At 46.4% G+C, this 22875-nt stretch overlaps 1 protein-coding gene and 1 long non-coding RNA gene across 2 annotated transcripts in view; one reads left to right on the top strand and one right to left on the bottom strand.

Annotated features, from left to right (window-relative positions):
- LOC149331450 (uncharacterized) overlaps positions 1-16386 on the top strand; it is a 43181-nt gene extending 26795 nt beyond the window's left edge. Inside the window, exon 3 of the mRNA XM_089556598.1 lies at positions 16220-16386. Within this exon, the coding sequence (XP_089412724.1) occupies positions 16220-16280 (61 nt within the window). The 3' untranslated portion in view covers positions 16281-16386. The remainder of the gene's footprint in view (positions 1-16219) is intronic.
- LOC149331449 (uncharacterized) overlaps positions 1-22074 on the bottom strand; it is a 51345-nt gene extending 29271 nt beyond the window's left edge. Inside the window, exons 1-2 of the long non-coding RNA XR_016285053.1 lie at positions 22028-22074; positions 21108-21220 (exon numbers count right to left, since the gene is read on the bottom strand). This is a non-coding gene — a long non-coding RNA (uncharacterized LOC149331449). The remainder of the gene's footprint in view (positions 1-21107; positions 21221-22027) is intronic.
- Between the last annotated feature and the right edge of the window lie 801 nt (positions 22075-22875).

Raw genomic sequence — 22875 nt, forward strand, 5'->3', positions numbered from 1 at the left:
GGTCTCGGATCGGGGATTCACGGAGAAGCGCATGCACTCGTTCAGCGTGCTGACGTAGGCCTACAGGGCCTCACGCCAGTTCTGCCCCCTCCCTAGATAACAAACAAGCAACACTCTGGTACAGACTACACACTCCTTCCCTATGCTCAGAACCCTTCGCCTCTGCCCGGCGGACCCTCCCCCGTGGGACCTAGAGAACCTCAAGACATGGGACGACTGGGAGACCCGGCTGGGCTGCCAGTGTTATCGACCTTAGGATCATAACACTTGAGTGCAGTGGTGTCGTGCGGGGACCCTGGGGCGTGCCCCGAATTTCTCTTACAATAAAGTTTTTTTTCTTTTTTCATTTATCCCCCCTTGTCCGTGTTCGTTCTTCGTTCGTCCTGTCCACCCTTGCGCCTTGTACCAATTGGGATATTCGTAAACCGCCATTCATAATCTGAGAAAACCTGCCATAAGCGCTCCACCCCATTCTTATTCTTCTAGTTATTATCCACTCATGACCCGTTCTACACTGACTGTCTAACTCATTGATCATGCTTTTCACTTCATCTCCTGGGTGACTTAGGAAGGCAGTGACATCTGTGGATCGGATACTACTTGCATACACTCCACTCAAGGTTACCGCTTCTCAGTCGCAAGCTCCCAAATGCAAAATGCAGTTAGTGTGAACGTCTCTAAAACAGCTTATCTCTTTCCACAATCATTTGAAAAAAGTTTAACTCTTCCACTACTGTTGCACTCGCTCGCTGGTTCCGTATGGCTCATCTTTTAAATGTTCAGATGCCTTACTTGACACTGAGTTCGCCTGGAATGACCGCCTGATTTATGTATGCTAATGACTTACGATTCTCGAATTTTAACTTCCTGCTCACGGAACCGTATTCTGAGCAATTTTTGGTCTCATACATCCTCATCATCAACCTGACTACGCCTACTGCAAGGCAAATGCCTCTGCCATGTCCCTCAAATTAACCCTGTCTTATCCCCAACTGTTCCCAAATCAGGCATCGGAATACCTCGTGCAAACAGGCGGTGAATAGCATTTGCGGAATCGTGTCTCCCTGCCTCACACACTTCCTTATTGGAATTTTATTGCTGACCTTATAGAGGAATGCGGTAGCTGTGCAGTTGTTATAGATATCTTCCAATATTTTCATATAACACTCTTCTACACCCTTAATCCACAATTGCTGCACGAAAGCTGAGATTTCCCCTCAGTCAAACGCTTTCTCGTAATCAATTAACGCGATATACCAGATGTCCCAGCTAAATGTAACCAAGCTTTTAAAAAACACACGGTGGCCTAGCCGTCTGAAACCAAATGAGGGTTGTTTATAGTCGCGTGACCTAGTCTGCAGTATTTTTTCGTTCTTCAAGGTTGACGAATTGGTTAAGCTTAATTAGCTAACTTTTTAATTATTGACTTGAGGAACACGGTGTCAATGGAGAAGTTCTAGATCGCTTTGAGAAACAGCTTACTGAGACATTTGCAGCAAAGTAATATTTACGTAAAGCAGTTTTTTTACCAGCCTTTGACCATAACCCGCACAGTAAGGAAAAGCTTCCACATGACAACTGTGCCACTTCAACGTCCCAAGACGCGCCTTAAAGAATAAAATCCATTTTTTCTGAAGTCCTCTCCTCGATGAGACTTTGGGTGCACATTGGGGCAGAGAAGTGAGCGAGCAGCTGGTCACGTGACAACTTTCTTTTAATGCCAATAAATGAATCTACGTAAATCGTAACTTGACAGAAACAGCACTACTAGCGGTTTTTCGAGGTGATCTAAAACTTTTGTATTGACACTTTCTTCTTGAAGTCAATAATTAAAAAGTTAGCTAATTAAACTTATCTAATTAATTAACTTTGAAGGGCGAAGAAATACTCAAGACTAGGCCACGCGACTTATGAACAACTCTCAGTTGGTTTCACTAGACTATGACACTTCGCCTTTTTTAAAAGTTTGGTTACATTTAGCTGGGACACCCGGTATATATAGGGTTTGGTTATATTCTGCTCATTTCTCTATCACCTGATCAATAGTATGAATATGGTCTGTGTGAAGTGTTCTTTTCAAAAGCCTGCTTGATCATTCAGTTGACTGAAATCTAAGGTTATACCTACTATTAGCGATTACTTCAGTAAATACCTTATAGGCAACGGACAGTAAACTGACCAGCCTGTAATTTTTCAAGTCCTTGACGTCTCCTTTTCTATGAATTAATGTTCGCGTTCTTTCAAGCTTCTGTTTTGACGCTACCCTATTCTTCTTGCCATTGTTGGGAGTTTTCGTACCATGTGCCATTGCACACGCACTAATGCATTTCTATACATTACCGACTTCCCTAAAAATGTAACATCTTCAATAGGACTCTTTGCAGACGACGTTCCATCACTCCAGGCAAAGCTAATACCTATCTCTAATTGGTGTTCGCAATGGCAAATGACGCTTAACGCGGCTATGTGTAATGTAATGCACATTTGCGTCGCAGAAATTCATGCTACGTTTCCTATTTTATTTCTTTTTCTATTCTGACACCCCTAACATCTTACAAACATCTCGGCGTCATTCTAACCGCATGCTTGGACATCTGAAATTTAATTTTTATTTAGCACCGGCACCTGTCAAGCTTCTTGTGTACAAGTCACGTGTCCGCGCTAAATTCGAATATGCTAACTCTGTTATGCTAATAGGGTCAGGACAACCATAGACTTACATCAACCAAATTGTTGGTTTGGTTTATTGGGGTTTGACGTCCCAAAGCGACTGAGGCTATGAGGGACGCCGTAGTGAAGGGCTCCGGAGATCTCGATCACCTGGGGTTCTTTAATGTGCTGTGACATCGCACGGTACACGCGCCTCTAGAATTTCGCCTTCATCGAAATTCGAACCCGCGTCTTTCGGGTCAGCAGTCGAGCGCCGTAACCACTGAGCCACCGCGGCGGGGCCAATGAACCAAATGATCAGGCAGGCTTTCGTAAAGGATACTGGACGGTAGACCATATTTACGCTCTCAATCAGGTGATAGAGAAATGCGCAGAATATAACCAGCCCCTATATATAGCGTTCATCGATTACGAGAAAGCATTCGACTCGGTAGAAAACTCAGCTGTCATTCAGGCATTGCGGATTAAGGGTGTAGATGAGTTTTATGTGAAAACATTGGAAGATAATTATAACGATTGCACATCTACCATAGTCCTCCATAAAGTCAGCAATAAAATTCCAATACGGAAGGGTGTCCGGCAGGGAGACATGATCTCGCCTTTGCTATTCACTGCCTGTTTACAGGAGGTATTCTGGGGCCTGAAGTGGGAGCAGTTGGGGATAAGAGTTAATGGAGAATACCTAAGTAATTTATGATTATTTGAATTAATTGGAGAGACATGGGAGAGGCTTGTTTGTTTGTTTGTTTGTTTGTTTATGGGGTTTAACGTCCCAAAGCGACTCAGGCTATGAGAGACGCCGTAGTGGAGGGCTCCGGAAATTTCGACCACCTGGGGTTCTTTAACGTGCACTGACATCGCACAGTACACGGGCCTCTAGAATTTCTCCTCCAAAGAAATTCAGCCGCCGCGGCCGGGATCGAACCCGCGTCTTTCGGGCCAGCAGCCGAGCACCATAACCACTCAGCCACCGCGGCGGGGCAGACATGGGAGAGGCCTTTTCCCTGCAGTGGCCGTAGTCAGGCTGATGATGTTATTGATGACCTGGAAGCAGTACAGAGCCGAGCTGCCCGTCTTATCACCCGTAACTATGACGGGCTGTCGAGGGTCAATGAAATAAAAAAAATAATTGTCCCTAACCCCTCTTTTCCTTAGCAGGGCAGTATCACTCATGTGTCTGTTTCTCCAAACTTCAAAATTTACAGGATGAATTGAATTCTTCGAGATGCACTGACGACGCACATATGGTTCACCCCACATTGATCGATCATGCAAAGTTGGCGTTCCCCGGTGCTGTACAACAATATGCATTAATTCTTTCATTCCAAATGCATCGTCGGCGTGGAACCACCTTCCACCACAAGTTTTACTCGGAATTGAGATTGAAGAGTTCAAGAGGAAGATGTCAGTATATGATTGCTTACCATAGTCATTTTTGAATTTTTCTATTCTGCGTTTCATTTGGTTGTACCCATGCATTCTGTTACATTATAGCCTTCTATAACGTGCCCATCTGAGTGTTCAACATTTGCACAAATGGCGTTATTATATTTCTCATATCAATTTGCCTCCTTGTGTGAATTTTTTCCTCTTGGCATATGTATTCATTCTCGTGCTTCGGTTTATCGACTGACATATTTCCGCCAGTTCATCATCAGCCTGACTACACCCACTGCAGGGCAAAGGCCTCTGCCATGTCTCTCCAATTAACCCTGTCGTTTGTCAGTTGGCGCCACTGTATCCCCGCAAACTTCTTAATCTCATCCGCCCACCTAACTTTCTGCCGTCCCCTGCTACGTTTGCTTTCTGTTGGAATCCACTCCGTTACCCTTAAGAACCAGCGGTTATCTTGCCTTCGCATTACATGCCCTGCCCAAGCCCATTTCTTCCTCTTGATTATCTTCCATTGTGTCACAGTAGTGGTTTTTTTTTTTTTTTGCTGTATGCGTTGTGCCCTCCTGTAACCAATGAATTTTTTGTTTCTATGTATCGCTCAAATCAATAATGCCCTGTGGGCCATGGGAGTATCGGAACTGAATAAAAAAAAATATACGCCGCCCGTTTTTATCGTAATTGAGCTAGTAAGGCTTTCGATTGAAAGGTTCCTCGCGCTAAGCTTGCCGGCTTAGCGCATTAATCTGCGAAAGCTGATTGGCATTAGCGGATTTGTGCTCAAGTGCACACTCGGCCTTCTGCCGCTCGCGGATTTCCCAGCACACTTCACGGACTCAAGGGCCAGCTTACACGAAAAAACTGCCTAGTTTCCAGTGTTACCTTTTCCGCAGCATAAAAACATTCGTTTTTGAGGAACGGAAATGCCGCTCTAACTTCCTGACGTCTCGATAGACACCCGAACCTCGCCGAAATAGAAGTAATAAAGGAGGGAAGAAACGTGTACTCTGGTAAGGCAATACGTCTACCTAGGTCACGTAGTGACCGCTATTCCGGATCATGAAAGGGAAGACAAATTTTTATCTCCTGGCTTGTTATATCTATTCTCAGAACAAATCCCATCAAATTCTGGTGTATCCTCTACCCTATAGACATAAATCTAATCGGCTCGATTAGATTTATTAGATTAGATTAGACGTTTAATATCTACCCCATCATTGCACACGGGAAGTATTCCTGATGATCGTACGATAGCCCAAATTGTTCCCATCTTCAAAACAGGTGATTGCGCATGCCCAGCTATCATATAATATCCCCTACTAGCACAAATTCTAAACTTCTAGGGAACATTATAGCATCAAACTCAATGTCCCACCTAGATTCAATTAACCTCTTTTATCCGCATCAGTATAGCTTCAGGAAATCGCTTTCACGTGAAACACAGCTGGCCGTGTTCACCCAACACATACTTAAGGACATGGACCATAACCTCCAGACAGATGCAATCTTTTTAGACTTTTTCAAAGGCATTCGAATGCGTATCTCATCATCGTCTGTTTGCGAAACTTTCGTGCCTCGGGATTCCTACCAATCTAATTATGCGGGCTTGAACATTTTTTTAAAAGAGCGCTCGAAGTTCAAATCCGCAAATGACATCTACAGGTTTTCCCACTGAATTTAATCCTAGTGCCAGCAGAAATAATCTGAGCGCCGACAGATATAATCTGCCTGCTATGTAATTTAATCTCAGTGTCATGCACTTAATCTAAGCGCCAGCGTATTTAATCCAAGCGCCAACTCGAACAAATCCAGCGCCAACCAATTTAATCCCAGTGCCAACGCAAATAATACAAGCGCCAGCTGTTTTAATCCAGGTGCCAACCAATTTAATCCGCATGCGAATAAATGCGAACAGAGAATAAATAAAGCGAAGTTAAGATAATTTCTGAGACCATGCAAGCCTGTGAGTCACATTCTCATGCACTATTTCGTTTTCTTCGCATACCTTGCAACATCAAAGAGCCATTAGCAGCTGTTAAACTTCAGTATTTTATGCAACTCTTGAGGCTTGTGACTGTCGTGTATTAATTAATTGGGTAAGCACTGCTGATTATGGGTTGTCTTATGCGCTGAATCTGCATGCTAGTTACAATTCCGGCCTTTATACTGTTTTCATGCAACCGGTGCAGAATTTTTTCGGGAGGCTGTGATAAAGATTCAACACCACTAGCAGAAACAAAGGTAGCAGTGTAATGCAGAGTTCTTCTAGGTGGGACGAGTCACAGAACCGGAGGAACGGTTCTTCACTTCAAGGTTTATTTAGTTTTAGAACGGAAAGTGAGAGAAGCTACACCGGAGCTTACAGCCTAGGTCAAGAATAGCTACTGGCGGCTGCCTTATAGCGGTGTTAACAATCTAGGTTTATACAAGCACAGAAGGGGCCGTCTTTGAAATGCAGTTTTATTTTCTGTAGGACATTAGGTGGCGCAAAGTGTGATCTCACATTTTACATGTCATCTTCACGCAAAGCTGCTGGTGTAAAAGAAAAGTTATGGCGGTCGAAAGCAGCGCATTCTACTCGCTGTACTTGCTTCATACAGTGTGGAGCAGCGTCGAGCAATAAACTGCGCCGATGCTCCCTTTCAGTCAGTCCGGGCGGAGTGGTGAGCGCCAGGTCTCTCCGCTCGCTGAGGAAAGCTTTGACTTCAGACTTGAACTTCGAAAACACTTCCTCTATAGGGTTAAAAAATGGACTGTAGGGAGGCAACCGCTTGATTGAGTGCAGCTGACTGGCCAGGATTGCCTGTTCCGCTTGGCTGTGAGCGGGAGCATTATCAAAAATAAAAACGGCTTCTGAACCAGGCTCTTCACTTTCGACACGGGCTGATATATCGCTCAAAAAATCGTTAAACACGACCCAGTGAACCTTGTCGACAGCCGTCCAATGTATGACACCATTTGCTGACATACAGGCGATAATGTTAAGGTTTGCGCCTCTGGTGCCAGTCGTCGTCTGTACCGCAGGTTGCCCCTTAATCGCACGGCCGAAGCTCCTTGAACACCATATGTTATAGTTGGTCTCATCAACGTAAAACCTGCACAAGCGGGGTCCTTCACACTGCAGCCACTGCGCATATGTTTTGCGGGTGCGTTTCACGTCATCTCTGTTGCGGTCGATCGGCCTCTGAGTCACCAACTTCATAGAGTAGCCGTGCGCATCCAGTAGGCGATCGATGCTACTTGTGCTGATGGCAATTCCGGGCAATTCTTCTTCCGCCGCCTGCTTTATTTGCTTTAGAGTGAAAGCAGGGTTGTTGTCCTTAATAATTTTGAGAGCCGCTACAACCTCATTTCCGAATTTCTTCGACGTTCCGCCTTTCTTCAACACCTCTCTATCGGTAGCTGCAATTGATCTTGCTGTCTTTAAATTGATGCCCAGCGTCTCTGCCATTTTTTTTTCACATCTCCTCCGCGCCTTGACACATCGAGAATTCTGGCCCTGTCATGTTCAGAGACTTTGCTGTTCTTTCTTCTTGGTGCATCTGGGAGCTTGAATGGCGGACCTCGTTTTCGGTGTCCAATTAGGACCTAAGAGCACGGCTCATCGGCTTCCATGGAAGAAAATACTGCGCGTTAATGTCCATGCGAGATGTAAGAAAAGTGGTACACTATCACCTGCTTATAGTATACGAGTGCGTACCACCACCGTCCGGCTCTACTCCGTTGTGCAAATGTAGCCACAATGCGGCACACACAAAGCCGTCTGCTTTGAAACTTCCTTTTCTTCTGTGTTTTTAACAATGTTTTTTTACGTGCCTGAGAAATAAATCTTATTTCTTGAAAAAGAAAGTTCACAGATTTCTATAACGAGTGCACATATCTATGCCTTTTTCTGTTGTCCTAGCATATTTTGCAAAAGCAGACGACAATCCACAAGAAATGGAGGCGCAAAACTTGCCTTTTGCTTTGGAACTTTCCATCATTGGCTGTGTACCTTTTTTTCACACGAAACTACGTAGGGCTAATCTAAAGTACTTTTTATTAACACTTTCTTTGACTATCTGACAAAATAATCGCATCTTTTATTGAAGACCGTGGATTCAATGTTACATTATAAACAGTGTGTGCATTTGTGCCCTCCTCCGTTCTATGGTCGTAATAAAGAGCCAGTAAGCCATAGCACTGAGCCCCTGTGCAGCTTTTTAATGCTGATATTGTGCGCTTTAAAACACTTGTATCAAAGTAGTGTTGGTTATAATATTGATGAAAGCTATGCAATATGTGGACACTTCGCTTAGGCATCGCATGGTTTGAAAAATTACCTAATCTTTATTCCTGGTATTCGTGTTCTATGCTTTGGAGTCTACTACAGCATTCGTTTTTCGAGTGTGGATTAAATTGGTTGGCACCTGGATTAAAACAGCTGGCGCACGTATTATTTGCGTTGGCATTGGGATTAAATTGGTTGGCGCTCGCATTGTTTGAGTTGGCGCTTGGATTAAATACGCTGGCGCGTGGATTAAATGTTTTGCACTCAGATTAAATTCATGGCACGCAGATTATATCAGTCAGCGCGTAGATTATTTCCACTGGCACTAGGATCAAATTCAGTAAGAAAACCTGTAGTCACCCTTACGAGATGTAACATCACGTGTCCCTCAAGGGGCCGGCCTATCACCATTACTTTTCTTAATATACATTAACGACCTACCCTCTAACATTCAATGCAAATTACGAGTCTTCGCGCATGATTCGCCATTTATAATGCAATAAATATCCCGACTGATAACCTTGTTTTGCAACAGGACCTTGACGTTATTGCATCATGGTGCGAAAAATGGCGAGCGCCATTACATCTATCTGAATGCACATCATTTTCCTTCACTCACAAACCCACCATATCGCATGTGCACACTAACAGTATCTCATCAGGGCCGATCACCGCTGCAATATCTTATAATCACCTAGGTGTACATCTCGCACCATCATTTTCATGGGTCACCCACATTGCAACTATTTGCTCCGATACTTCACTCACACTTGGCTGCCAGAGAAGTAATCTGAAATCTGCATCCCCTAACATAAAACAGCTGGCGTACGAAACATTTGTACGGCCAAAATTATAGTGTGCGTCATCCATCTGGCACCCATGGCAATCATATCTCACCGTCGATTTGGAATCGATCCAAAATCGTGCAGCTCGGTTCATTACTTCATGTTACTCAAGAGAAACCGGCGTCACCGCCCTCAAGCAGTCCCTCCGAGTCACGCCCTGTCGTTTCCCGCCTATGATTACTCAATACATTTGTCATAGCCCGAGAACACGACACACTCTATTAACCACGTCACTACGAACGTCCTTACGGCTCAGTCACGGAAACCCGATAGCACGCATAGGGTGCCCGCACGAATGCTTACAACAACCCATTCTTTGCCAACGCGAGAACACTCGAATTCACAGCCTAACGACATCGTTTCATGCACTGATCACAAAACATTCCGGGAGAAAATAAAAATTCATCTCATAGAGATCCTGGTCGCATAAGCGCACTTTGCAGCAAATATTGTTTAATCTGTCTTTCAAGAGTGGTGTATCACCTGTTGTCGAATCCTGTCATGGTTGAAGCCCTTGCCATGTGAGTGTGCACGTTTGATTTCCTGTTTGTTATGCATGTTCACATCGCCTTACGCCGTTTCAACAATACGTCCCCCCTTATGTAATGCCTTCAGGCGTTTAAGAAAACAATAAATGAAATGAATTAACTGAAAGAATAAGAATGGGGTGGACCGCATATGACAGGCTTTTTCAGATATCATGAACGGTAGTTTACCAATATCCCTCAAGAGAAAAGTATACAACGGATGTATATTACAGGTACTCACCTATGAGGCAGAAATATGGAGGCTAACGAAAAGGGTTCAGCTTAAGCTAAGGACGACGAATCGAGCTATGGAAAGAAAAATCATAGGTGTAACGTTAAGAGATCGGAAGCGGGCGGAGTGGGTGAAAGAACAAACGCTGGTTAAGGACATCCCAGTCGAAATCAAGAGGAGAAAATGGCCTTCGGCACGGCATGTAATACGAAAGCAAAATAACCGGTTGTCGTTAAAGGGCAACTGCATTGGTTTCAGAAATCGATGAGCTTAAATGGGTCGGATGTGTGAAACTTGCAGGTAAAGCATGCGTAGTCCTTTTGGGCTAGCATTCGAAATGGTGAAGTAATCGCCGATTAAAATCGCGACGGCCTTCGGGCTTCTCCGCAGAGCACAACGCCAGGGGGGGGTGGCATGATGACGTCATCGAAGGTATCGGTACATTTTCAATGCATACACGCCCAATTTGAAGGAAAAACCAACGTCGCCAAAGGCAATGCCCTCCGAACGTTGTTAGGCAGCATTCAACAAGGAACGCTAGTGTGTGGCTGACGGCAGCGGTAACTTGAAATCATACCTTCTGTGACGTCACGCTAAACTTCCCCGCACTCCTTTGGTGCTTTGAGGAGAAGCACAAAATTCAATCGTCGATTACGTGACCATTTTGGTTGGTTGGTTTATGGGGTTTAACGTCCCAAAGCGACTAAGGCTATGAGAGACGCCGTAGTGGAGGGCTCCGGAAATTTCGACCACCTGGGGTTCTTTAACGTGCACTGACATCGCACAGTACACGGGCCTCTAGAATTTCTCCTCCAAAGAAATTCCAGCCGCCGCGGCCGGGATCGAACCCGCGTCTTTTGGGTCAGCAGCCGAGCACCATAGCCACTGAGCCACCGCGGCGGCACGTGACCATTTTAAATGCTAGTGCAAAAAAACTTGGCATGCTTTACCTACAGCCTATATAGATTTGAATCCTTGAACATCGCGAAATTCTCAAAAAGTGGTGCAGCTGCCCTTTAAGCTTACGTTACGTTATATGGGGTTTTATAGCGCATAAGCAACTATGGCTATCATGCGCCAAGCACAAGGTTAGATGATGTTATGTCAAGTGTACAGAGGTTACATTATAATAGATTTAAAACATTGGCTTTCTTTAGAAACTTACAAACAAGTGAAAACTCGACAAGTGTTTGCTCGCCTAAAAGCAATGCGGGATGAAATGGAATGTGTTCATTGTAAAATGCCGTAAAAAACTTTTTTCTGAGTACTTCGAGATGCGAACAAGAAATTAAAATGTGATTTACTGTGAGCTCCTCACCATACATTTCACACAGAGGTCTGTCTTTTTTTGTTAATAAGAAGTTATGGGTGATGTGTGTGTGACCTATGCTTAAACGACATAAAATTACTTCGATAAAACGCTCTTTATGGCGGCATGATTTCCATTCTTTTAAAATGGGCTTTACAGTATGCAGCTTGTTGTTTCCTTCATTTTCCCAAGAGGCTTGCCATTTGGCTCTTAGTTTGCTACGTACTAACTTCATGTAATCCCTAGGAGGCAAAATCACATGTTTTATTTCCATGGTTCCGGCTTGTGCAGCACACATGTCGGCTCTCTCATTATCCCTAATGCCAACGTGACTGGGAACCCAGCAGAATTTTATAACATGTTTTTGTGTTGTGATCTTTACTATGTTGTGTATGATGCTTCCTATCAGTGACTCCGTGGCATTTTTGGATTTTAATGCTGTAAGAACGCTCAGTGAATCTGTATAAATGATGCTGTTTTTGATGTTTTCATTTGTTATTTTCTGTACCGCAACACAAATGGCATAACACTCAGCGGTGAAAACTGTAGCACAAGACGGCAGTCGTACTGCATTTTTATTTTCTCCTTGTATTACTGCGCTTCCCACATGAGCATGAGTTTTTGACCCGTCAGTATAAAATGACGTGTAATTTCTGTATTTTTCTTGTAGTGCTAGATATTCTTGTATTATATGGTCGTGTGGTGTACAGGTTTTCCTGAGGCGTGTTAGTGTGACGTCACACACTGTGGGGAGAGTGTACCACGGTGGTAGCGCTTCGTGTCTTGGGGCAATATTTTTGATTTCGTTTAGTATGTTCAGAGTTTGACATTTTTCTTCGAAGCGCAAGAGCAACGGCTTAATCGCATGGGGGCTTGTTGTTGAAGAGTATTCGGGATGGGCATTTCGTGACAATTGGGTAACAGAGATGTTTGGGCTGAGAAAGGATTTTGAGGATGTATGTACAAGTTAGGGCTGTTCTTCGATCTTCTAAGGAAGGTTCATTAGTTTCCACATACAGACTTGCTATTGGTGAAGTTCTGTAAGCACCGGAAGACAACTTTAAACCAAAATTGTGGACAGGATCCAGTCGTTTTATGTAGGACGGTCTTGCTGAGCCATATACTATGGACCCATAGTCTAACTTAGAGCGAACCAGAGAACGATATATATGTAACAGGGAAGCTCTATCAGACCCCCAGCGTTTTCTTGATAATATTTTCAGCACATTGAGGGCCAGGGAAGCTTTTTTCTTTAAGCTGTTTATATGTGGCAAGAAAGTGCGCTTTTTATCGAAAGTTATCCCTAGGAATTTATGCTCTTGTTTGACAGGTAGTGGGGTTTGGTTTAAATATAGTGTGGGGTCGGCCTGTAGGCCTCGTCTCAAAGAGAACAGAACCGCTACTGTTTTCTGAGGGGAAAATCTAAATCCGTTTCTATCTGCCCAGATAGCCAGTTTATTTATTGTTATTTGTATTTGCCGCTCACAGGTAGGTATGCTGGAAGACGTGCATGCTATTTGGAGGTCGTCTACGTAAACTGAGTACATTATCGATTTTGGGATTACTTTTCCTATGGAGTTCATTTTGATGACAAATAAGGTCGTGCTGAGGATGCACCCTTGGGGCACTCCAGTTTCTTGGATAAAAGTCTTGGAGAAGGTTGCGCCTAGGCGGACTCTGAACGTTCGATTGGTCAGGAAGTCGCTCAAACAGCTCAGCATCCTGCCGCGGATACCTAGGTCCGCTAGGTCACGGAGGATACCGAACCTCCACGTGGTATCGTAAGCCTTCTCCAGATCAAAGAAGACTCCGATACAGTATTGGCTGTGGATGAACGCTTCCCGGACTGTGTTCTCAAAGCGTACAAGGTGATCGGTTGTGGAACATGTCTTTTTAAACCCGCATTGATGTATATCTAATAGTTGCCGAGACTGAAGTATGAAGGTTAGTCTGATGTTTAGAATGCTTTCGAATGATTTTGCTATGCAGCTAGTGAGTGCTATTGGCCTGTAACTGGTGGGACTAGTTGGTGGTTTGCCAGGTTTTAGGAAGGGTACTATGATGGCTTCTTTCCATGCTTGGGGGATTTCTCCACTCATCCATATTTTATTGAAAAATTTTAGGAGAGCCTCTATGGCAGCCTCAGAGAGGTGAGCAAGCATGGCATAATGTATATTGTCTGGGCCTGGTGCTGTCATTTTACCGGATGTTAGTACTGTGTTTAGTTCCTGCATGGTAATAAGCTGATTGTAGTCTTCATGTATGCATGTTCCAAAGGGCAGGCTTTGTTTTTCTACTATTGTTTTGTGCTTTTGAAATGTGTGTGTGTAGTTGGATGCGCTTGAAACTGTGGAAAAATGCTCACCCAATATGTTGGCCTGCTCTTCTAATGTTGTTTGAGTACCGGGTGTTGTTAGCATTGGAAATGTGAACGGAGTAAAATTTCCTGTGAATTTCCGCACCTGCTCCCACATTTTCTTTGATGATATTGAGCTGTTTATGGAGGATATGTACTCTTGCCATGATGCCCTTTCTGCGCTGCGTCTAATGTATCGTGCTTTGGCTCTAGCCCTTTTGAAGATGAGCAAGTTTCCTGCAGTGGGATATCTGCGAAGGTTGCCCCAAGCCTTGTTTTGCTGCTTTTTAGCCATTGAGCATTCATTGACCACCAAACTTTATGTGTTTTTCGTGAAATTTCAGATGTTTGTGGGATGGCTTCTATTGCTGCAGATATTAAGCATGTGACAAATTTTTCATTTAGTTCTTCTATAGTAAGGGTTTCGGCATATTCTTTTTCTAGTGTGGCCTTCGTTCTGAAAAGTGCCCAATCGGCGAGGTGAATTTTCCATCGCCGTGGCTTCGTAGGGAGGACGAATGTAGCTGATGTTAGTTTTAAAACCGTAGGTAAGTGATCACTTCCCCGGGAGTCATCTAAAACATCCCAAATAAAATCATTAAAAACAGATGGTGATGCAAATGCTAAATCGAGGCAGGTCATTTTTCCAGAGCTGGGGCAGCAGTACGTGGCTTTTCCCGTAGTCATTAAACATATGTTATTCGAAAGAATAAAATCCTCGATGAGCTGACCCCTGGAATCAGTATGCTCACTTCCCCAGAATGAGGAGTGTGTGTTAAAATCCCCTATTATTACATATGGCTCTGGCAACTGTTCCAGAAGTTCTTCTATGTCATGCATGGCTATATTGTGTTGTGTGGTGGTATGTACACAGAGCATATTGTTATTGTTTTATGGCTAATGATGTTTACTGCGACCGCTTCTAAGTTCGTCTTTAATGATACCTCTCTTGCAGGGACATCGCTTTGCGTTATGATAGCGACGCCTCCTGAGAGTCGGCTAGCTTGTACTCGGTCTTTCCGGAAAATATTATATTTTTTTAAGATGTTTGTGTGCTGTGGCCCAAGGTTCGTTTCTTGCAGGCACACAGCTGTAGGTGCCATTGTTTTGAGCGTATCGGTTATGTCTGTGTAGTTTCTGTGTAGACCTCTACAGTTCCATTGTATTAGATACGCCATTGTGATAAGTTGGGGATTGGGGAAAGTTACTTATTTTCAGGGGCAGTGATTCGTGGTTTCCCTTTTTTCTCTAGGGAGTCTCGCCGCCGCTGCAGCGGTGGCGAACCAGGAGTTGTATCCATCGCCACTTTCGTGGCGCCGGATTTCCGCGGAGAATCCGCGGATACGTGTGTTTTAGATGTCAGCGGACTTTCGCTGACATCCATCTCCTCCACGGTGGACGTGGAGGATGTTTCTTGTTTGCGATGGCCCGTGGCCTTCGCATTCGTCTTTTTTGTTGGCAATAGTGAATCATGCTCTGCTCCAGGGGCAGAGTCTCTTGGGTCAGCAGTTGCCTTCTTAGAGGGATGGGGCAACAGGTCCAGTTCAGCAGAGCTGTTCTGGGTGTCTGTCGCCGAGAAAGCCGCTGCTGAAGGTGAGGCCTGAGGGCCTCCGGCGAGGATCGCGTGGTCTTCCCGCGAAATTTTCAGCCCTGTGGACTGTGTCACCGACTTCTGTGGTGGGGACTTGGTTGTCGTCCCCAGGTCCTTCGGATTGACCTGTGTGCCGACAGAAACTGAAGGCGGCGGCGGTCCCCGCGTCACCGCGTTTTTTTTGCTTCAAGGTAGGACAGGTTTTCTGTGGTCTTCAAAGTTATGATTTGTTTTTCTGTTTTCCAGACTGGGCACGACCTGGAGTACGCGCCATGTGCGCCATTGCAGTTGATGCACTTTGGTGTGCGTTCGCATCTTTCTTCTGTATATGCGTCTTCTGCGCATGTGACACAAGTGGGTTTGCCTCGGCAGGCCAACATGCTGTGTCCAAAGCGCTGGCACTTGAAACATCGTCTCGGATTCGGTATGTATGGGCGGACTTTACAATGGAGGTATGCGGCATGGATGGAGTCAGGCAGAGTTGTGCTATTGAAAGTTAGTACAATATGTTTGGTCTTGATTTCAGCATTGTTTCTCCGGATGGTTATTCGTCGGGCTGCTATTACTCCCTGTTCGGCTAGTTCTTCCATTTCCGCATCGGTACTCTGTAGGAGTTCATATTCAGATATGACGCCCTTTGAGTGGTTCAGGGTGCGGTACGGGGTTACCTGTATGCTCATTTCTCCAAGATTCTGTAATGACATCAGTTTGGTGCTCTGTTCTTTTGTGTTTATTTCTACAAGGAGGTCTCCGGTTCGTTGCTTTTTTGCTTTGTAGTCTTTGCCTACACAACTTTTTAGGGTGTTGGCGATGACAAATGCAGATAGGTTGGCTACCGGTACATTAGTGTTTGAGTGCAGCATAAAAAACTTCGCAAACGTTTCTGGCTTCTGTGGACTCAGTTTCTTCACATCGGTGCGACCCCTTTTCGGGGGTCGATCAGATTTTTTTGCAGATTTTTCCATACGGCATGTATAAACTAAGGGTTCCTGATACTTTGTCGCCTCTGATTCACCCTTATACACAGAGGAAGGTCCCGGGACTCCCCGCCTGGTAGACAGACGAGGAGCCCATCGGCCGAGGATTGACCACTTCCTCGACCGCCACCGTTCAAGGTTTCTTCCCTCCACCTTTCAACCTATCGCCACGGTACGGATGACAGCTTCGGTATGGGGACTAAGGGTCCGTGGTGGCGCCAAGCACCAACACCTCGTTACACAAGGTGCCCTTTCGGGCTGCCCTTTAAGGGTAACGGAGTGGATTCCAAGAGAAGGCAAACGTAGCAGGGGGCGGCAGAAAGTTAGGTGGGCGGATGAGATTAAGAAGCTTGCGGGGATACGGTGGCCGCAACTGGCAAAGGACATCGTAGATGAAATCAAGAGGAATAAATGGGGCCTAAGCGGAGCCGCGCTGGCTCAGTGGCCCTCCCTTGCCTGGCGCATACTGCAATTTAGCTGCCGATGCGAAGATCCAGCTTCACGCAACCTGATTTGGGCATACGGTCACCAGGGACTCCAGGGAAACGAACAGGCCGATCAGGCCGCTCGCGCACTCTCTCCCCGGGCTATCTCCCTGTCCTTGGAAGCCTACTCCGAATCAGACAATCTGGCCCTTACATTCAAACAAATCACCGATTACTACAAGGAGGAGCACCGGCACTACCCGACCCCTTATAAGAGACTGGACGCGCTGACGAGCGCCTCCTCATCAAAACTCTAACACTGTACTGTGCCCGGCGGGGCTTAAGTATTTCAACACATCCTTTGACGGCGCGTGCCAGCTCTGTGGGGAGGTGGTTGACACCTCCCGCATGGTTTGGGAGTGCCCATCTATTCCCCCCCCCCCCCCCCCCCCGCCTCAACCCCACCAGAGAGGACTGGGAGGCGGTCCTGTTCGGCTGTCAAGACCTCGAGACCCAAAAAAGGTCTCGGTTCAACGGACGAAGATGGCGTTGCTTGCCAATGCGATTACGGAATAGGGGCTTCACCTAGTATTGTGAGGGGAAGGTGCCAATAGGGCCCTACCCCAATCACATCTCTGTAATTGTTTAATTGTTGATAAATGTTTTTCGCCACCGCCACGACGGCCCCTCTTCCTTTCTTCTACCAAATTCTTCACCATAGTACTCGCGACGGCGATCCAACTCATCGCTCAATCATATGGGTCCCCGGCCACCAAGGCATGCCATGTAACGAAGCCGCCCATGAGGTAGCCCGCGCACTCACTCACCGGGCACCAGGCATTCCTTCGGAGGACCTTAACCCAGATCACAGCCCTCTTATTTCTTCTCAAGACTTTGCTGAGCACTAACGTGCCGCACGCCGGCGCTGCCCGGTTCCTATGAAGGGACTGGGTAAAGCTGGCGAACGAACTCTCCTCAGGCTCTTTACAAACATTAAAAACACCCTGCTGTGTCCGGCGGTTCTCAAGCACTTTAATCCTTTTTGGAAGTCATTTTGTGAGGAGGTGGCCGACACCTTCCACATGGTTTGGGCATGCATGAAAAATCCTTCTCTCCCCCCCATTACCCCTTCCCCTACCCGCGAGGACTGGGGGGCGGCCCTGCCCGGCTGCCAGGAACTATCCGCCCAACAGGGCCTGGTTCGGAGGACGTGCGCAGTGGTCATGACCAACGAGATCCCGGAATGAGGGAGTCCGCCAAGTATTGCAAGGGGCGAGACCCACTAGGGGCCTCTCAGGGGCAAGCACCTCTCTGTAAATATTGTAAGGGAAGACTTCACGTAAGACGTTTATTCTAGCCCTTTCGCCAGAGACGTCTTCCAAGCGAACAGCCTCAAGCGATGACGATGGGAATCATCAGGTGAAAGAGAATGAAGTCGCAGCCAGAGAGGCGACGACGACGAAGGCGAATAAATTGCTTACAATATAGCCGAATAAATGCTTTTCACCACCACCACCCCCTTTCTTTTTTCACTCCCTCCTTTATCCCTTTCCCTACGGCGCGGTTAGGGCGTCCACCGAGATATGTGCGACAATTACTGCGTCATTTCCTTTCCTCAAAACCAATTTTCATTTTCAGGGAATGTAATGCGAAGGCAAGAAACCACTGATCTTTCAGGGTAACGGAGCGGATTCCAAGAGAAGGCAAACGTAGTAGGGGGGAGGGGGGGGGGGCATAAAGTTGGGTGAGAGGATGAGATTAAGAAGATTGCGGGGATACGGGTGCCGCAGCTGGCAAAAAGAAAGGGCTATTAGATAGAGAGACACGGGAGAGGTCTTTGCCCAGCAGTTGGCGTAGTCAGGCTGATGATGATCAGGAGGAAGTACGTTGCTACAAAAAACTGAATCGATTCGTTCTAAACCCCCTCTACACACTTAACAGAACGCACGTGCCTCTAAAGTGAGTATTAGGAAACTTGCTTAATTTGATGCTTAACTAATTAAACAGAATTTTAAAGATACACTGAGGAGCGCCACACGACGGGAAACAATATGTCTTTGGTTGCACCCAAATCCGATTCACCACTTTTTTTAATCACTGGTTCAAGTTACGTGAAACACCCTGTACAGCAAGCTTTCCAAAATGTAAATAGACGAGGAGGGAGAGTATAGCCTAGGATGTGATCATCGATGTATTATTCTGCATATGCGTGCCCTGATCAAAAGAGAAATGTATAAAACACAAAAAAAAACGAAAGCAAAATTCAACGTCCAACAAATAGCGCTAATAGCAGCAGGCGTTGAGAAAGCATAAGATTAACGCCCCATGGAAAAGTGGGATTGTAATTAGAACTACTCAGCAGTATGGAAATGGAACAAGCAAAGTTACAAACCGCTGGGAAGGGAAAGGAAACCACGAGGCTGACGCAATAAGGAATTTAAGGAGGTCATTGAACAACTACGGGTGGCTTCAGGGAAACAGAGAGGAAGGAATAGACCGAAAATGGGAATCTTATCGATGATAGAAACTGCTTGTATAGGTCCTCGTCCAGAGTAAAATAAAGTAATCCCCTGATCGCGCAGCTAAAGGTGGGCCAAGGAAATTTTGGAACCATATAAGTTGTTTGGGTAAAAAAAAAGCGAAGCGCAAGAGGAGGGTGCACGCTGCTGCAGGTACCGCAGAAGCCCGCAGCAACCACACAGACTTTTTTTTTTATACTGGACGTTTTGTTTCATGAACGTTTATGAAACAAAACGTCCAGTAAAAAAAAGAAAGCGTGCATGGTATCTTTCGGATGTCTTGTCCACGCGTCCTTGCTGTGGCCTTCCTCGGTACCTACAGCAGTGTGCCGATCGATATAGAAATATAAAGGTACAGTCGGGGACAAAAGTCTCCGGACCACGTGTTCCTCAAACAAAGCTTATAGCTCTACTATCAGACAGCAGCTGGAGACCGCGCTTGTGGAGATGAAAGAACAAAAATTTAACTTTTGCCTCCACAAGGGTGGTCCCCAGCCGCCGACTATTAGCAAAGCTATCGGCTTCGTTAGAGGAACACGTGGTCAGGAGACTTTTGTCCCCGACTGTACCTTCATTAAACAAAGTTATAAGTCCTGTCTTCATGTTCACGATATGGGCTATGCCTTAGTTAATGTCTCCGAAGGTTTTAATCGCCTGAGGTTCTTTAACGTGCACTGACATCGCACAGCACATGGGCCTCTAGCATGTCGCCTCCGTGGAAACGTGATCGCCGCGGGATCGAACCAGCGTCTTTGGGGCCCAGCGGCCACAGCGCCGGCTTTCGTCATGTTGATGTCTTGTAATTTTGCAGTAGAAGCGTGTGAACTAAACAGTGCAGAACGAATTGGTGGTAAGTGCTGCTTCGCTAGCCAGTTAAAAATTACTGTGGGCACTTCGTTTTCGCACTTTGTACGTGTCTTCGTCTATGGTCCCCAAAGCGACAAAGCGAATAATTTGTTCCAGTGAACCATGCCGGCAGCCGCCGAACAACGTGCAAAACCCGACCGAAAAGGCGGGGAGAACACGATACCAGGAACCACCCTGATGGCCACCATTGGACGCTAGGGCCTAACCTTCTTGTAAGCTTTCCGCGTATAATGAGGCCATTACGTTCATTCACTTCATAAGCGGTTACAAGCCACATTATTTTTTTTTAGCCTCCAGCAGCAAGGAATTCTTATTCCGCGGAATCAATGCAAGGATGAGCCTGATTGTAAGGGAAAACGTTTCCGTGGGGCCGTCGCTATCTCCAAACGATTCTGCAATGTCTCTGCGCGTCGTCAACAGTCCGCGCGAAATCCGCGTTCCTTTCCACCCCCCCCCCCCCCCCCCCTCTCTGATTATGATGTTCCTGTCTCACAAAAGTAACTGCTCGGGCGCTGTCACCCTCGAAAGAGAAGCTAGGCCTCTTTCTCCTCACATCATGGCGCCTTGTGTTTCGCAATACACTCCAGAATGCGTGTGGTGCGGAGAGATAGCCACCCTCTACCACTCCACATTGGGCTGTCGGGCGAGCCCGATAGAGCCCAAAATTACAAACCCATCAGTCGAGCAGCGGGAGGAGCTTCTGTCCAGCTCCGACCCGCAAGATCAGCTTGCGCTGGTTGAGCGGGCCGAGGAGGCAGCAAGAACCAATGGGACCCTGTACCTAGGAACACCACCTGCTGCTCAAGACCCCAACCCCTAAACCCCGTCCCATTTTGCGGAATGAAGTTTATACTACTACTCCATAATGCTCACAGTTGAGCAGTCATAGAAAATGCAGTTCGAAATTCCCACTGACGAGCATGATTGGTCCGTTCATATACCGAACATCATTGCCTTGAGATATATTATAAACACCCTGGCTACAACACAACTGTGGGAGTGTGGGGAGCGCAGGTACTTTGTGCAGCCAAGTCAAGTTTGCAATTTCCACAATCCTGCTGCTTCTACAGACCATCTCGTTGACGCTGCGGCATTGTCGCACGGAATGCAATAAGTGACGTGCTCACCGTGTGCCGGTCCTCGGAGACGGTGAGCTCTGCCGTCCAAAGATTCTCGTGTACGTAGAAAACGTGTCCTGCACCTCCAGTCATCCAACCACGTGTCTGCCTACAGTCGTGACCTGCGCAAATTCGTTATGGGGGTTTGAAACTGTAGCCCATTGTCAACTTTCGTCACGGTTAGCCCGGTGCCTGCTACGGTTCTCTTCAGGTATTTTCTTTGTTCTTTTCTGTTTCTGGAATTTTTTTCTCTTTTTATACATGCGATCAATTAGCATGCCACTATAGGGACCTTAGAAGACAGGAGTAGTGCGATGTTTAGGGAAATCCCCCACGGTGAAGTAAATTTATAATAAGGAAGTAATTACTAAATAGCAGCCATACGGCGTCACTGCTGAATTGCAGTGACGCCTGACATCGCACCCAATTACTCAATCATTATCAGCATTTTCGCAGCGTATCCGTGACTCACGCATCATTCCAATGTGTCATCACTAATTTCACTTGCAACTAGTTCAGCAGGCCCCGGGGTTCCAAATACTCACACAGCACCCAGTCGTCCGCGTAGTTCATGTATATGTAGTTTCGCACACGGATCCTCGCCTTTTTTTTTTTCCCTGATGTGTCACCTCCTTGCTTTTGCACTGCGCGTATATCTTCTACTATAGCGCGCTTGCAGCAGTGCACAGGTGCCAAACAACATGTAAAGCAAGACTGCAAGCATGACCAGTCCTTCAAATATACCAAACGCAACTGATCTTTTATAATTCATGAACATCATGGCCACAATACAACTGTGACAGTAAGGAGAGTTCATATACTGTAGACATCCAAAAAAAGTTCGCTTTCCTTAGTCCTGCTCCTGCGGACTATGCATTTAGATGGTTCCGCAGCATTTTAGCTTTGGCTGAATTGCGCGATGTGCTCACCGTGTGCAGGTTCTCGGAGACGGTGAGCTCTGCCGCCCAAGGCTTCAGGCGCAGCAGCGTGGACAACTTCTCCTGTTCCTCCGGTCATCCAGCCCCGCGCTCGGGTACAGCACGGACCTGCACAAATTTGTTACCGGGGGGGGGGGGGGGGGGGGGAGTAAGGGAATTAAGGGCAAGATAAGAAAAGATCCAGGCAACCCCTGGATCAGCTTCAGCTTTTATAAGGTGACAGTGCTACATGCTGTGCTCAGTTTAACGTCCCCAAACTGCTCATGAGCTATGAAAGACACCGCAGTGAAGATCTTCACAATAATCTGGACCACCCGACGTTTTAACGCGCCCGGACAGTGCACAGCCCATGGCTGCTGTTGCATTTTGCCTTAGCCCTGTGGTAAGGGTGTTCGGCTACTGAGCCGGAGGACTGGGGTTCAATGCCGAAGAATGCCACTGTCTTCACACTAGAACAGCTTATGAAGGGAACATTGGAAGCCATCATATTGCTGAATTATTGTAATGAAAATCATGGTGGCGGATGGAAAAGCATGGTGGAGGGTAGAGCAGCACGACCTTGGGAGAGCGCCCAGGGCTACTTAGTCGGCCAGCTGTGCCGATCCCAGCCAGGCACGCTAGGTGAATTTTGAGAGAAGTATAGGTATTGGGAGGGCGATAAGACAATGGAAGTGGCATTGTCCTAGGTCGGCGTATGGAAGGGGGCAGTTTCTATAGGACGAGTCGGAACGCGCCCGAAAAAACTACAACGGGACTCCAGAGAGCAGTGGGCCCAAATTAATTTTCCGGGGGATGGGGATGCGAGTAACGGAGGGGATGAGGTCGAGAGAAGGAAGTGT

Source organism: Amblyomma mixtum, chromosome 8 (assembly GCF_055824585.1).
Source record: "Amblyomma mixtum isolate Tamu chromosome 8, ASM5582458v1, whole genome shotgun sequence".
Lineage (NCBI taxonomy): Eukaryota > Metazoa > Arthropoda > Arachnida > Ixodida > Ixodidae > Amblyomma > Amblyomma mixtum.